Source organism: Arachis hypogaea, chromosome 14 (genome assembly GCF_003086295.3).
Source record: "Arachis hypogaea cultivar Tifrunner chromosome 14, arahy.Tifrunner.gnm2.J5K5, whole genome shotgun sequence".
Lineage (NCBI taxonomy): Eukaryota > Viridiplantae > Streptophyta > Magnoliopsida > Fabales > Fabaceae > Arachis > Arachis hypogaea.
Window position 1 is genome coordinate 131046803 of NC_092049.1, and position 17893 is coordinate 131064695.

Here is a 17893-nt window from a genome sequence, read left to right on the forward strand (position 1 = left end):
AAAAAAAATATCTCTAAATCTATTATTTTTATTTTTCTTAAAAAAATTTGATCAATTGGCAAAAATTCTGCTTTCAATGAAAAAAAATTTTTTAGTTAAAAATATATATTTAGTATCTAGTTATTCTTTTTGTTTAATTTTTAAATCTTTTAAGACTTATTTACTTTTTGTATTTTAAAATTATTATTGTCTGTAATATAAATTTTTAAATATTATTTCAGTAATTTATCTTTTATAACATAAATATTACTCCGATATCATGAATTCATTGCCAAATGTTTCATCAATTATTAAGACGAGAAATTGGGGTTAATGTTCAAATTCGTCCCTGAAAGATCACGCGATCTTCATTTTTGTCTCCGAATGATTTTTTTAATCAAATTAGTCCCTAAAAGATAAACTGTTAGTCAAATTAGTCATTTCGTCAATTGGATGATGATGTGTCACGTTAAGTGCCACGTGGCATGATGACGTGACACGCCACGTGGCAGGTCAGTAACACGTGGCACGCCACGTGACAGGTCAATGACACGTGGTATGCCACGTGTCACTTGACATATAAAAAAAGTTTTTTATTAGTCAAAATAGTCCTTAAAAGTCCAGACGTAAGTCATTTTCATCCCTCAAATTTTAAAAATTAGTTAAACTAGTCCTTATATAATTTTTTTTTTCCTTCATAAAATTATCTCTCTCCTTTAATTCTTCTCAAAATCTCTCTTATTCTTTTCTATTCTAAAACCTTTTTCTTACATTACTACATTTTGCTGGAATATATATATAAATATATATATATATATATATATATATATATATATATATATATATATATACACTCAAAATTAAAATGTATGTATTTATTAACCTACACAAAGTTATATACTCAAAATCAAAATTTATGTATGTTAATCTAAACAAAGTTATACCACTATTTTTTTTTACTACATCTTTTTTTTTTTTTCCATTACGATATTACTTATATATAGAATGTAATGGTAGTGATACTTAGAGTCAAAATTCAAGAAGATTCACAAATTTTGCTTCAATTCCAAACTTTACAAAATATTAAAAATTTGTTGGTTAATTATTATTATTATTATTATAAACGAATTGCTTCTTAAGCGTAATACGTGCAAATATCATAATAAATTTTTGTGTATTTCATATGTTTGAGATAGATTATATAATTCTTCTTTTATAAAATGAAATAGGAAATATTATACCTATGCATAACACAGGCTACTCCGCACTAGTACATTATATAAATAGATATGCTTCGTATTAAAATTGATGAGTTTGAAAAACTCTAAATTAATATTTGTGATGACTAAACATTATTAAGAATAATTAATTACAAAATTATTAATCTGATTTTCATTTAACATATATTGATTAATAATTTTGTTGCAGGTTTTTAATTGGCTCGAAATAAAAAGAAAATATTGCTAGCCCAATGATTAAAACATTTAGCATTAATATGAAGTTAGTCTCTTATGGCTGAATGGAAAATATATCACTTGGATCAAAATGGATTTTGTTGCTCCAAACCTAATTGTGATATATGCTAAAGATCCAATGCTCGATCCAAAATTCATCAGGAAAGCTTTATGCTTTTCAACGGATTCCAACTCTCATTAAGGATGGATTTCAAAATTTAACTTGATAGCATTGGAAACATAAATGAGAGAGAATATGAGTGACATGATTGATGGGTTTAATGCTACACGCCACTCTAGTAAGGGAAGTAAAAGCAACTCATTTTAATTAATTTATTCAAACTCACTTGATTGCTTTTCTTCATATTCTCTTCTCTCTCATCTCTTTTCTTCTCTGTTTCAGTCATTAACCAGGAAACCATCAAAAATAAAATTCCTTTTGTTTTAAATGAAATATTTAAAAAATTATATTAGAATAATATTAAGATTCAAAAAGTGATTCCATAAACCAGTTTTTCAATTATTGAGTTTTACTATATAAATTAAATAATAATAAAAGTTATAATTTTAAAAAATTTAAAAATTTTAAAATTTAAAATAATTACTATATTATTTAGTATAAAAAAATATTATAAATTTAATATTATAAAAAAATTATATAAGGACTAGTTAGACTAATTTTTAAAATTTGAGGGATGAAAATGACTTACGTCTGGACTTTCAAGAACTATTTTGACTAATAAAAAACTTTTTTATATGTCAAGTGACACGTGACCTGTCACGTGGCGTGCAACGTGGCACTTAACGTGACACGTCATCATCCAATTGACGGAAGGACTAATTTGACTAACAGTTTATCTTTCAGGGATTAATTTGATTAAAAAAAATTATTCGAGGACGAAAATGAAGATTGCATGATCTTTTAGGAACGAATTTGAACATTAACCCCGAAAAATTGTAAACACAGGTAAATAAGAGGTTTTATAATTTCAATGAAATTATGTCTACTACTTGAAATCGTGGGGGTAATGGGGGAGCAGGAGCATTCGCTGACAATGATTGTTATATTCCTTAACAAGTTTTGTTTAAGGAAAAAAAAGCCTTCAAAGCATAGGCAAAATTATAAGAAAAGCACTCATGAATTTGGAGAAAGAATGATGTCAAAGACAAATAAATGGATCATATTTCAAGGTTCAACTATTATTTAAGACTTGCACTCAACTTTCATTCCTTTCTATGTTATGCATCCTTAAGTTAATTACTTCCTTCTTACGCATAAAGGTAGCAAATGCTTTAAGAATTAACAAAACGCTTATGTAATATAAACCACATAACTTTTAGGAACTAATGTAACAATTGAAATGTCTAAAGTGCATCGAGTTAAAATTGATAATAATGTATAATTTAAATGTAAAATTATATTAAACTTTGTATTATCAAATAATATCAATGTATTTAAAATTAAAAGAAATTAGATGAATTTAACATCGATCAATCTCTTGAAAACTGTTCAGACTCAGCTCAATAAGAGTCAGGAATCTATGTTGTGGGCTATTGACTCGACGGGTCATTAATTTATACGCGCAAAAATGACCTGTGTGTTACTCTACTTCTTGAGAAAGACATGAACAGTTGGCAGAAATTTCCAGGTAGACGGGTGCGTGTCAGAGGATCCACCCAAGTACAAGATAGTATAAATAGGAAAGGACATATCTTTCTCCCAAGATACGTTATCTTTACCCTAATTAGTCGTCTCGTCGTATAGACACTTTCTTTAACATTTAAGTATCTTTACAGGTAGTCCTATTTGCTGACACACCGATAATCGTAGCAGCACATTTCTTCGCAAAACTTGCGTTCAGGTCCAAAAACTTACCTCTCACCAATAGTTGCTCTCGACCCAATACCCAACTGACCTCGCATCTTGACGAGCAACCGAACATAAACCAAAAATACTATGTGCACATAAATTTTGTTTAATTTATTTTTTATGTATGTTTTATACTAATAACTACTTTTAATAACTAATTTAATATATATCTAATATAATCGATTAAAAATCTAAGTATGTATGCAATATTAATAGAAGTACTTAATTGTTTAATGAAAAAAAATTCTCGAATTCAAATTGTTATGAATGGAAAAAGACTATCTAAAATGATAAAGTAAGCTATTAATCCTATTAAATTTATAACTTTTATCGCATACAAATTTCATTATCTTAGTTCAGAAATAATTAAATACTTATTTTCTTACTTTCTGCTATATTCATTTGAGAGTAATTTTAACACTCCAAGTCTCTAGTTTCCACGCTCATTGGATGATACACAAAATTTACTCTGATTAGTTGTAAAATTGTCTACTACCTATTGGTCATAACTAGGGGTGTATAAAGGCCGGGTCACATTGGGTTTGGTCTAATTTAGACCCAACTCGAAATATAGATCGGGTCTAATTTTTAAATCATAATCCGATCCTAAATCCGATGAAACCTATGCACCTTTGGATTGGGTGAAAATTGGATAAAAACCGGGTAAAAACCAGGTCTTTAGCATGTTAAAATTACGTAATCTTCGACCATTATTTCACAATTCACATAGTAAAATTCACTTAGAAAAATATAACAAGAACCAATCCTTCCCTAAAATTAAAGCATAACCACAATCAATACTAATATTATCTAATAGCACCAAATATTTAAATCAATACAAATAACACAATATTATACATTAGTCTAAAGTCTTATGCATTTTAAACATAAAACATTAACTTATAGTCTTATAATAACTAATAACACAAAATATTAAGGTTTACAATACTTAAATTTCACATAAGAATAGTCATCATCCATCACTAATAACACAAAATATTAATTGTGTATGATGATCGGGCCACCGGGCCGAGTTCGGGTGACCCGAGTTATGGCCCGGACCCAACCCGAAATAATGACCGGGTCTATTTTTGAGAGCCTTACCCGACGAAATCACACCAAATTAGCCACTAAAAAGTTAGGGGGCGGGTCGGGTCTTCGGGCCAAGCCGGGCCATGAACACCCATAGATCGGGATATCTATATGAAAGTCCCTAAAGGACTAAAGATGTCTAAACCATCCAATGAATATTCGCAAGGGTTATACTCAGTCAAATTGTAAAGATCTTTATATGGTCTAAAATAATCTGGACGAATGTGGTATAATCGTCTTACTGAGTATCTGGCCAAAAAATGGATTCAAGAATGATGATATCTGCTCGTGTGTTTTCATAAATAAATCTGTATCTGGATTCATTATAATTGTTGTGTACGTTGATGATTTAAATATCATTGGAACTCTTGAAGAGATTCCAACAATTATAAAAACTCTAAAAGAAGAGTTTGAGATGAAAAATCTTGGAAAGACTAAATTTTGTCTCGGCCTGCAGATCGAGCATATAAAAAATGAGATCTTTATTCATCAAACAACATACACAAAAAAAGATCTTGAAGAGATTTTATATGGATAAGTCGCATCCATTAAGTACTCTAATGATTGTAAGATCTTTAGATGTAAAAAAGGATCAATTCCGTCCTAAAGAAGAGAATGAATATATCCTTGGTCCTGAAGTACCATATCTTAGTGCCATTGGAGCGCTAATGTATCTTGCTAATAATACGCGGCCTGACATATCATTCGCGGTGAATTTACTAGCAAGGTATAGTTCCTCTCCAACCAGAAGACATTGGAATGGAATCAAGCAAATCTTTCAATATCTTCATGGAACGGTTGATATGGGATTGTTTTATCCCTATGGATCTAAGTCACAACTAGTTGGATATGCAGATGCTGGATACTTGTCTGATCCACACAAAGGGAGATCTCAAACAGGATACCTGTTCACATATGGTGGTACAACTATATCATGGAGGTCCACAAAACAGACGACTGCAGTAACATCATCTAATCATGCTGAAATACTAACGATACATGAAGCTAATCGCGAGTGTTTTTGGCTCAGGAGTCTGATCCAATATATTTTGTCATCATGTGGACTGATTGATCATAAGATAACTCCAACTGACCTGTTTGAAGATAATACACCATGCATTACTCAACTTAAAGGCGGATACATCAAAGGTGATAGAGTAAAGCATATTTCTCCCAAATTCTTCTTCACTCATAAATTAAGGGACAATTGATGTCCAACAGATCCGCTCAAATGACAATCTGTTAGATTTATTTACAAAGTCATTTCCAAAATCTTTCTTTGAAAAATTGGTACATTAGATTGGGATGTGCTGATTTCGAGATATTAAATGATGTCGACAAGAGGGGGAGACTGTACTCTTTTTTCCTTGGTCAGGTTTTTTTTCCATTTGATTTTTCTTGACAAGGTTTTTAATGAGGCAGTCCCCATCACAAAGGATATTGTACTCTTTTTCCTTCACTAAAATTTTTTCCCATTGGGTTTTTCTTTAGTAAGGTTTTAACAAGAGACAATAATCCTAAATGGTCATCCAATGGGAAATGTTGTGATAAGAGCTGATGTGGATGACCATTGATTACATAGGCGGCTGAATACTTTAATGAAGTTTAAAAATGATGCCCATGTATGCCTATAAATAGAGAACCAAATATAAAGTAATACACAACAATAAGAAATCAATTCTCTCTTTTATATATATATATATATATATAGTACAACATATAATATTAGTAATATATTAATTATCTTTATTATATTAAAATTGTGGTAAATATTATTACTAGATTTATCTAATTATATTTTTTATTTTATATTACCTCTTATTTATTTATTTAATTATTATTTTATAACAATAAGTTACTATATGTGTAAATAGTAAGTCACCAAAAAAATGTGTAAATAGTAGATTAAAGCGCATGCCAGTCAATCAATTTATATTAAAATTTTTGGAGTCCTGTCACGTAATTACTTAGGTCTACAATAGTAATTCAGTGACACTATCGCTATATAGTTATTCAATATTTACTGTGGCTAAATATTTTGTGGTATCTCACACAGCTGTATACGTCTTCTCTATCAATAATTACAAAAATCGTATATTAATAATAATAATTTTTATTTTTCAGCACTACTATGCTTCTTTTTTTTTTTTTTTTCTTTTACATGTATTTTAGTGCCATATTTGACTGACTAATATATGCTAGTTTGAGTCTCTTTTGTATGTCTAACATTTCGGAATTTTATTCTCCCCGCTTTTATTATTTAATTTTTTGGATTTCATTTCTATCCATAATCATGTTTCAAAAGTGATTATCAATTATATTTCACGGATTGAAGCCCATTTAACTGAGAAATAGTATTTGTATTATTTTTTGTATATATATACCTTCTTTGTACAGTATATCTTCAAAGTATATTTAAAAAAATAAAAAATATATTAAAAATAAAAATATAAAAAATATATATATACAAAGATAGCACATATAGCATTAATTCATCTAATTTTATTAGCATTCACATGTTGTGCGAGTTCTTTGTCTCTGATCTGCTATTGTATATATCTCTCTGGCTTGTTCTACATATGGTTGAACCTTATTCAATATTCATACAACACAAGTACATATTAAAGAGAATCATGAGTATCTTGTTCCATGCTGACCCCTTACTTTTGCTTTCGTTATTGTTCCTACAAAAATATATATAGTATTTTATATGATTGAACATCCGCATTTACGTGAGTTAACACAGGAAGGGTAGTCATAAATCATAATCTTATCTTTATATGTAACCACTGTAGAGTCACATATTAGTTTTTCTAAATGCAGCTAGTAAATTTACATTTTTGTTTTAAGATAATTTCATATGAACGTTCAATTTTTTTCATGTAGATGTATTGAAGTTTGATGCTGCAGATTTGTGGTAATTAAGCTCAGCAACTTTTTTGCATGTGATAGTAAATATTTTTAGGAGGTGTATTATATGGTAAAGATGTAAGTTTACAGACCTTTCTTTTTATGGGATGAAAGAGAGATTGAAAAATATAGGATTCACACTTTGAATAGCAATAAAATAATAAAAAATAACTATAAAAAAATTTATTTTTTCTCTTTATACCACTTCAATCTGTATAATAAAGTGCCCCTTTTTAGGATGTTCTCGTCCTCATCTTTTCTTTTTTCTTTTTCTTTTTAATCCAAATTAGGGGCACGGGCGTTTGAGAGGGAAATTAGACGTGAACAAGTCTCATTTAGATTTAGTGTACATGAATTTTATTTTTGTTTATTTTATTCTGGTCCTTCATCCGGTGTTCATGGTAAATTATGCAATTATATGTAGGGAGCTACTCAAATGAAGATGCAAAAAACATCTTTTTATGAAGATGCTTTGTATAAAAGTGTGATTTATTGATTTGACCACACTTCAAATAAAAACAACACTTTTATAACATATCAAAATCTAACCCTACACTCCATCATCTAAAGGTCAAAAAGAAAAATCATCACATGAAGACAATTATAATATCTTCATGGGAGTACCCACCTTATATGTATCCACTAAAAGAACAAACAGGGTATAATAAGCCCACAGTGGAAACATGAGTTAGGTATACATAGGCTTTCTTTGGAGAGAGAATAATAATAAAAAGACATTTTACTGTATAGATTGAAGTTGTATAAAGAGTAAATATAATTTTTTTTATAGTTATTTTTTATTATTTTATTAATATTAAAAATGTAGATTCTAATTTTTTTTAATTTCTCTTTCATTCTATAAAAAAAATCTATAAACTTATATTTTATCATATAATTCACCATAATAAATGGGCATGTTTTAGAGAAAAAACAAGGTGCATGACTTTCATGCATATAATCTTCTAACTCCATGGCCCATTAAAAAAAGGCTAAAATCTTCTACATCAATTTTTTTCAAAAACATTTTTCCTTATGTTTTTTGTAAATATCAAGCAACTGTCAATAGAGAGTACAAAGATACAAATGCAATTTTGCAATGAATTCTTCTTTGATTTGATGGTTAGGAAATATAGTGGACAACTAAAATTTTGTTGTGATATTTAATTTTTTTTGTGTGTTATATCATCACTAATAAAATTTAAAATCTAAAATTATTTTAGTACAGTTGATCTTATTAACTAACGGTTTAATTATTTTGTTGGTATCTATAGTTTTACGAAATTTGTAATTACACTACAAAAAAATTTAGTTAAAATAGAGGTTTTTTTTAGTATTTACGGCGGTTTAAACTGCCATTATTACTAGAAACGACGGTTTTAGAAAGCGACGTAATTTTGGACGAAATTTGTAATTAGATCTGTGTACTTTTTTTTAATTAAGTCTTTGCATCAATTTTTTTTAATTGAATTCCTACACTTTTTTTTCTTTTATTTAGATCCCTGCACTAATTTTTTTTAGTTAAATCCCTATAAAATTAAGCCAATTACTACCAAGAGATACCTAATTGAAAAAAAATTGGTGCAGGGATCCAATTAAAAGGAAAAAAAATAGAGACCTAATTAAAAAAAATTTGGTGCAGGAACTCAATTAAAAAGAAAAAAAATATAGAGACCTAATTAAAAATTTCGCAAAACTATAAAGACCAACAGAATAATTAAACCTTAACTAAATTGTAACATTTGGTCACGGATTCGTTACTCCCACATAAATGTGAGAGGAATCAATAACCAAGCAAATATTTGCTTGATTACTTTTTTTTTTTCAGTCATTTGTGACATTTGTTGTAACCTATATTTGGGGTTCAAATTAAATGGGAGCAGATAGCAGAATAACTAGTCATTTGTATTTGAACTTATGATTGAGTTATATTGGATTATTATTGATAGTTCATATATTTGCAGTTGATGAATTTATTTGTTTCGATAATTTTTTATCACGTACATGTGGAAGTTTAAAAAAGGTTTTAAATTCGCATTTGTGCAATCTCACCATTAAAATAGCATATTTATTTATTTTATAGCACTTCAATTTCAATATGGTGATGAAGTTGAATTAGTCGAATTCTAATAATAAAATTAAAGTACAATTAATTTTGGAGGAATTTTTTGAAAAGTACTAGATAATAATAATAATAATAATAATAATAATAATAATAATAATAATAATAATTTAGCTATCTTGTATCTTGAAAGTATATTTTAAAAATATAATAATAATTTTTTTAAAAATTTTAATATATTTAATGTATTGATAATTTAATATAAAAAAGTTTATCTTTCGAATAATTTTTAATAAAATATTTCCTTTTAAAATATTTTTAAAACGTTGTTTGAACACATGTTAGAAAAAAAAAAACCCTAATAAGAAGAGAATAATAAACTATACTTTAATTTCACCACCTACTTGTTGTACATTAGACAAGATGCAGGCTTCAGTCAAAGATAGGAACTAACAAAAGAGCAAGCATATACTCTTACTGCCTCAAATACATTAAAAAAAAAAATTATTTTTTGGCAAGGGAAATTGGGGAATCAACCCAGGTCAGGGGTCAGCCCTAGTGAATGATCTTTAAATATGTTCATTCTTGTTTTTAAATACTTGTCTTTATTATTTTTCTTTCGGAGCCAAGCCACAAAAGATGAAAAGATCGTTTCCTCTTTTATGTCTTTTGAACTTTTATAAGAGTCAAAGATCTTAAGTCATTGATTATGTTCACTTTGAATGGTAGATTCCTGCATGCCATAACCAGAAGAAAATCCACCATCTCTTAGAATATGGCATTCAAATAATAATAATAATAATAATAATAATAATAACTAGAGCTCGTTTGATTTCAATTCTATTATCCATTATAATCTTTTAATATCACTAATGAATAAAGTATTCTTTTTGTCTCAACTTTTGGTTGAATGTGTATTAGTGTTTTCTGAGTCATCTAATATTAAAATATGAGATGCTTTTGATTGATTGAATGAGTATTAGTGCCTATGAACACTAATTTGCTTTCTCCAAAAGGGCAGTGCTACAGTGATGAAAGAAAAAAAATTTTCCTTTCATGCTGAAGCAACGTGGAGTAGATGGTTGTTGGACGCGTGTAAAGATGTTTTTCAAAAAATAAGTCTGACCGAAACAAAGAGTAGACTTTAACATGTGAAAGTGATTAATAAGATAAGTAGTACATTATGTTAATTAATGTGGTTAAATGTTTGGGCCATTTTTATTTCAAGACCAATAAAATCTTTTGAAGCTGGGTTATTCATTCAAGAAGAATAGATTGGGATGCTGTATTTCTCTGGGCTTAGTCCCAATAATAATAATAATAATAATAATATGTAAAAGAAGTGTTAGAGCCTTGGAGGAAGTAGGGTAACCCAGACGCTGTTTCAGTCGCCCAACTCAGTTCTCGTCACCCACAGCAAAAAGTGTATAAATATTTAATATTTTCGCGTAAACCTGCAAACGTTATTTATTTATTTTCTTCTTTAACCATATAATTTTTCATATATTAGGATCATATTGTTATAAACAAATAAATTTTTTACAACAAACTTGGCAACTATAATCAACCATCATTATATTTTTCTGTTAATATGTTTGTAGTTTAATTTATTCGCAATGTATGATCATATTTCATTATATATTTTATACAAGGTTGTAAAAATCGAACCGGTCAATGAACTAATAGAATGACCGGTTCAACGATTTAATAGTCTAACCGTAGTTCAACTGGGATTCAAACTGTTTACTTATATATAAGATAAAATTATAAAAAATTAAGAAGTCCTTTTTAATATTTAAATTCAATAAATTTTCAACTAAATAAACTTTCTAGAAATTACATATAACAAAATAAAACTTCAATAGTAAAAAATATAACTTTAAATCCTTTAAAAAATCTTATGAAGTACATATTCTCAAAGAAAAAAAAAAGGGGTGCTATACTTATTGGCATCACTGTATACTGTAATTTCTTAAACGAGTTGAACCGTCTGACCCGGTTCGATTTTCAACACCATCAATTTATACTACTGGCTACAAAATTACAAAAGAAAAATAATAACCGGTTTAAAAGTAAACTTTAAAATATATTTTTTTTTATAATATTTTAAGAATATCAAACTGCATATTAAATAATATGGTTCAAGAATAAAATATATTTTGCTATATTTACGTTGGGATACATATTTTTAATTTGTGTTTATAATGAAATAACTATCATTGTCAAATTTCAATAATTTCTTAATTAGTTTACATCTGTTTCACTATTAAATACTATAAGTATTTGTTGGAAAATACCACTATTGCAGGTAATGTAATGTAATTATCCATACTGGACAAAATGAGACTATATAACTTCTTACGATGAGTAACTGGAGAATAGTGGGATGGACTCCTTGTTTCGGGTCCAATCGTCTGAACGAGAAAGAGTCTAACCAAGTTTGGAGAATATTGCAACTTAGACATACCTGAGGGGTGTCACTGTATTGATAGTGGTGATTCAATAACCACCTTCGGAGTAGCTCCACCTTTTAAGGAGGATAACCGTCCATTTATTTAAGGGAAGTTGAGATATGGCTCCTGGAAGTGGGTTGAGAGATTTTAAGGGCAGTTAGTTATTTGAATAATTCTTATTTGCCAGCTAACCTTCGTGAGAAGTGTACGAAGTACCTTACTTGAATAATTCTTCCCGGGCGCGTCTTTCTGCGGGGACCACGCGTCTTTCCGCGTCCCTTTGTCCAGCATGATTGTCAGCTTCCTCTTCAACATGGTTATGTGCTTCTTATTCCATGGTGGTTTCTTCAGAGAAGTGTGTTCTCTTAATCCACGTCGAAGGGGCAGCTGACCTCCGTGTACGAAGTACAAGAATGATCGAAAAAGTACATGAAGGTAGAGAAGAGTAGGCGGCTAAGAGAGCCTGTCTGGAAACACCTGTTCGCGGTCTTCTGGACGGAGCAGACAATTTTTGGTGCAAAGAAGTTACGCCAGTTAATTCGGTCAGACGTGTTGTGAAAGAATTACCTTTATATAACCTTCAATTCTAATATACAGTTTACTTCTGTCTAATTTGTATTTACTTGCAGTGATCAATTATGTCGTTGTTAAGATAATTATATTTTGATTTCACAATAGTTATGTTCATACCCTGACCCGACGCCAACGCCGAGGTCCAAATAGGATAAAAAAGTCCCAATCCATAGGTTGGCCTCCCCACGTAATCGACCTCCTTCTAAGAAATCGGATTTGACATAGAGTCCACCCTAAGGAAGTTGGGAACGAAGGTTAGCTGGCAGATAAGAATTATTCAAATAACTAACTGCCCCTAAAATCTCTCAACCCACTTCCAGGAGCCATATCTCAACTTTCCTTAGATAAAGGGACAGTCCTCCTTAAAAGGTGGAGCTACTCCGAAGGTGGTTATTGAATCACCACTATCAATACAGTAACACCCCTCAGGTATCTCTAAGTTGCAATATTCTCCAAACTTGGTTAGACTCTTTCTCGTTCAGACGTTGGACCAGGAACAAGGAGTCCAGCCCACTATTCTCCGGTTACCCACCGTAAGAAGTTATATAGTCTCATTTTGTCCAGTATGAATAATTACATTACATTACCTGCAGTAGTGGTATTTTCCAACAAATACTTATAGTATTTAATAGTGAAACGGATGTAAACTAATTAAGAAATTATTGAAATTTAACAATGATAGTTATTTCATTATAAACACAAATTAAAAATATGTATCCCAGCGTAAATATAGCAAAATATATTTTATTCTTGAACCATATTATTTAATATGCAGTTTGATATTCTTAAAATATTATGAAAAAATATATTTTAAAGTTTACTTTTAAACTGGTTATTATTTTTCTTTTGTGATTTTGTAGCCAATGGTATAAATTGATGGTGCTGAAAACTGAACCGGATCGAACGGTTCAACTCGTTTAAGAAATTACAGTATACAGTGATGCCAATAAGTATAGCACCCCTTTTTTTTCTTTGAGAATATGTACTTCATAAGATTTTTTAAAGGATTTAAAGTTATATTTTTTACGATTGAAGTTTTATTTTGTTATATGTAATTTCTAGAAAGTTTATTTAATTGAAAATTTATTGAATTTAAATATTAAAAAGACTTAATTTTTTATAAATTTATCTTCTATATAAGTAAACAGTTTGAATCCTAGTTGAACCACAGTTAGACTATTAAATTGTTGAACCGGTCATTCTATTAATTCATTGACCGGTTCGATTTTTGCAACCTTGTATAAAATATATAATGAAATATGATCATACATTGCGAATAAATTAAACTACAAACATATTAACAGAAAAATATAATGATGGTTGATTATAGTTGCCAAGTTTGTTGTAAAAAAATTATTTGTTTATAACAATATGATCCTAATATATGAAAAATTATATGGTTAAAGAAGAAAATAAATAAATAACGTCGGTTGCAAATTTAAGCAAAAATATTAAATATTTATACACTTTTTGCTGTGGGTGACGAGAACTGAGTTGGGCGACTGAAACAACGTCTGAGTTATCTACTTCTTCCAAGGCTCCAACACTTCTTTCACATATTATTATTATTATTATTATTATTATTATTATTATTATTATTATTATTATTATTATTGGGACTAAGCCCAGAGAAAGATACAGCATCCCAATCTATTCTTCTTGAATGAATAACCCAGCTTCAAAAAATTTTATTGGACTTGAAATAAAAATGGCCCAAACATTTAACCACATTAATTAACATAATGTACTATTTATCATATTAATCACTTTTACATGTTAAAGCCTGCTGTTTCTGCTTCGGTCAGACTTGTTATTTTTTGGGAAACATCTTTACAAGCGTCCAACAGCCATCTACTCCACTTTGCTTTAGTATGAAAGAAAAATTTTTCCTTTCATCACGGTAGCACTGCCCTCTCCAAAAATGCTATTCACTTCCATTGTCCTAGCTTTTTACTTTTTCATCAAATAATGCTCGTTTTTTCCGCAAATACAGCTTTTGTTTATTCACTTTCTTTGGGAAACGACATATTTTTATTTTATTTTTACAGAAAAGTATTTAACCTACTGGGATTCAATCAAGTACAATAGAACCTTTTTGCTACATGTACAATTGTACATTACATCAAAACTTGAACTTATAGCCATATTTTCTCTCTTATGCACATGCAAATAATGACAATTTTTAATTTAGATGTGGAAGGAGGAACGGCGTAGGACGCAGTTATAGAGTGTATAGATACTTTACGCAGTTGTGGTGTCAGGAACAAAAATCGGACCGTCTAATTTTTTAAACACAAATCGGAGGGTTCGATTACTTTCGCCAAAATTTAAATTTTCTCTTCCACACTAATCGGACTATCTAATTAGTAAGCTTAATTTTTTTACAAAGAAATCGAATGGTCTGATTTCTTCATTTTTTATTTAAAAAAAAACTGTCCCACATACATATCTAGTACCCACATTCTCCACAACAATACATAACACACATACTTCTCATATCCAAAAAAAATAGCCAGAATGTAAAATTTATACTACTGTCCTATTGAATTTTCTTAGTTTTTGGCTACGTATCAATCTTCATCTTCTAATTGTACAAAAACTATTTTCTTCTATTGCTGTGATTGATGATTAATTTTCTCTTGATTATATTTGCCAAATAGATTGTATTGGTTTTTATTTTTCTTCTCTCTTTTTTTCCCAACCCAACTAAAAAAAAGGTTGAAATCCTTTCCGATATCCTTTTCTATTAGTCCATACATTTACCAGATTTGAATAAGAACACGTGTGAAATGAAAGATAATAGACTATAACAAATTCTATTGATGCCGTAAAAAGAAATTTTGCTTTAAAAAAGTAGTGTGATGTTAATAATTAACTAGAAGCTAACAAATTAGTGGCTAAGAGTACCATTTGTAAACACACAAAAACAATCAACAAAATACAGAAATTTGAGTAGTTAGCTAGACATTTTTCTCAATAACTAAAGAAAGCTAGAATTATCCACTTGATTGAATTGTCAATTTACAAACTAAACCATCACACCAAATACTTAACAAGAAAAGGGTAAATCCGTAAATAAAAAGATCATCCACTCTGCACTCTGACAATCATTGTCTGAGGAAATTCGCTAGTTAACTCAAAGACACAAACATCACCAACCGCTAAATTGTTCTCTCTTCTAAATCTGAGCCACCCACTTTGCAATTTGTGTTTGCGATATCTGGCCCTTCCTCTCCAAGTTTTGTAGCACACAGTCCAAGCTCTATTACCCACAATCATGCGAATCGGTCCTTCCTCCAAATGCTTCCTTTCAAACGTTGCTGGTATTGCCTACAAAAACGTTACATGTTTTCCAATGATTAATGTGGTTAGTTTCAAATGAGTGAAAGACAACATAACACAAAACAACAATCCATAAACTACTTACCACGCATGTTGACCCAACATATGATTCTTGAATTCGAATCTTGAAACTGGGATTCCTATTGCTCCCATTAACTTCAATTATCAAAATAGATTAATATGAAAAAGACATATACTAATTAAAAATGATAAATAATATGGTGAAAAAAGTGAAAGCTGCTCTCAGCAAAGTACCTATACAAATTTACATAAATTTTTTCAGCATTTAATACAATAGAGAACTAGAGATGATTCTAGTGGGAGTAGTAATTTTAGAAAAATATCGAAATTGGTAAAATGAAAAAAAAGAAGATAAATTGATCTAATTTTATATTTGAACCATACAATATAATCAAATACCAAAACATTATATAGATAATCACAAAAGAGTCACTTAAGTTTTGTTTTGATCTTGAGTCTTAAAGTAAAAGATTAAGATAATAATTTCTTTTTAAGTTATGAACTAGCTCTTATTATATTTTACCTTTGTTGGTCTTCTTTCTCTTGAAGTGTTCTTGAACAAACTCATCATCATCATCATCATCATCATCATCATCATCATCATCATCATCATCATCGTTCTCAGTTTCATCAACATCTTTGTTATTCTCAACATCATACTCCTTATAATAAGCTACCCTTAAAGTAGTGGTATCATATACTTTGACTTCAAAACGAGACATTCCATTGTAGTCAAAAGTCAACAACCACTCGTAACTCAAACCACACAACTCCACAACCTTTTTCCAACCTTGTTCCAACCAAATATTTTCTCCTCTTTTGGTCCAATTCACTTTCCTTTCAACACCATAAGGTAACACCAACTTTATAGGGTTTGAGATTCTTTTCCAATATTCATTTGCACCTTTAGGAACCATCTATAACAATAAAATAAAAATAAACATAGTTAATAACTATATATGTCACAATTCACATACATGGGAGATAATTAATTGGAATCTATTTCTTATCAGTTATGCCACATACATTTTTTAGCTTCTTCCTTTTAACAAAAATTAACATATGCATATGTAACTTTAGAATGTTTAAAGTATCATGTTTAAGAAATTTTAAAACATGAATTTGCACACGAAAATAACAATTATAATTAAATCAACATGATATTCAATCGCATAAAAGTGCAATTAACCCTAACAATATTTAAATTAAAAAAAAGGAATAGTAATTACCAGCTTTTGGTGAAACTTGTTGTGAACAAGAACCTGAAAGAAACATATTTGATGATGAGGAGGCATTATCTCAGAATCATTCATAGGATATATTTTGACTTCAAAGCAAGACCGTCTTTTATAGTCAAAAGTCAAAAATTGAGAATGTTCTAAGCCAAAATCTTTCACAACTTGTTCCCAACCTTCTTCCAACCAAATTTCATCTTCATTCTTTTGAATCCAATATACTCTTTGTTTAAGAGTGTTTGGTAGCTTTAACACTATAGGATTTGATACTCCTCTCCAATATTCTTTCACAAAAGCTTTAGGAATTTTCTGTAATCAAAGCAAGCATGTAAATAATAACTAATTAATATTATCTGTATATTATGAATGGGAACAGAGAATAATATAAAATTAACAAGGGAAAAAAGAAAAAGAAAACTTACCAACTCATGCTGAAAGCTTTGAACAAGAATTTTAAAAAAACCTCTTTCATATAAAGTCATTGTAAGTAGTAAAAAAGAAGAAGTAAAAGAAGCTAGGTTGAGCTGAAGAAGAAGAAGAAGAAGAAGCAGCGAGAGGTTGAGCTGAAGAATCAGAAGACGAAGAAGAAGATCCAAATCTTCTTTTCTCTTTGCTTTAATTTTCTCTCATTCTTTTTCTCTCATATGTTAATTTTTGTTAAAAGGAAGAAGCTAAAAAATGTATGTGGCATAACTGATAAGAAATAGATTCCAATTAATTATCTCCTATGTATGTGAATTGTGACATATATAGTTATTAACTATGTTTATTTTTATTTTATTGTTATAGATGGTTCCTAAATGTGCAAATGAATATTGGAAAAGAATGTCAAACCCTATAAAGTTGGTGTTACCTTATGGTGTTGAGAGGAAAGTGAATTGGACCAAAAGAGGAGAAAATATTTG

General features: G+C 29.3%; 1 protein-coding gene across 1 annotated transcript; it reads right to left on the reverse strand.

The window, feature by feature from the left end:
* Positions 1 to 15357: 15357 nt before the first annotated feature.
* On the reverse strand, positions 15358 to 17470 carry LOC112744185 (B3 domain-containing transcription factor VRN1). Its single transcript, XM_029292329.2, has 5 exons — positions 17411 to 17470; positions 16983 to 17297; positions 16277 to 16670; positions 15818 to 15888; positions 15358 to 15720 (listed from the first exon to the last, which is right to left on the reverse strand). Exons 1-5 carry the CDS (start codon positions 17468 to 17470, stop codon positions 15475 to 15477), a joined length of 1086 nt encoding a protein of 361 aa, XP_029148162.1. The 3' UTR covers positions 15358 to 15474.
* Between the last annotated feature and the right edge of the window lie 423 nt (positions 17471 to 17893).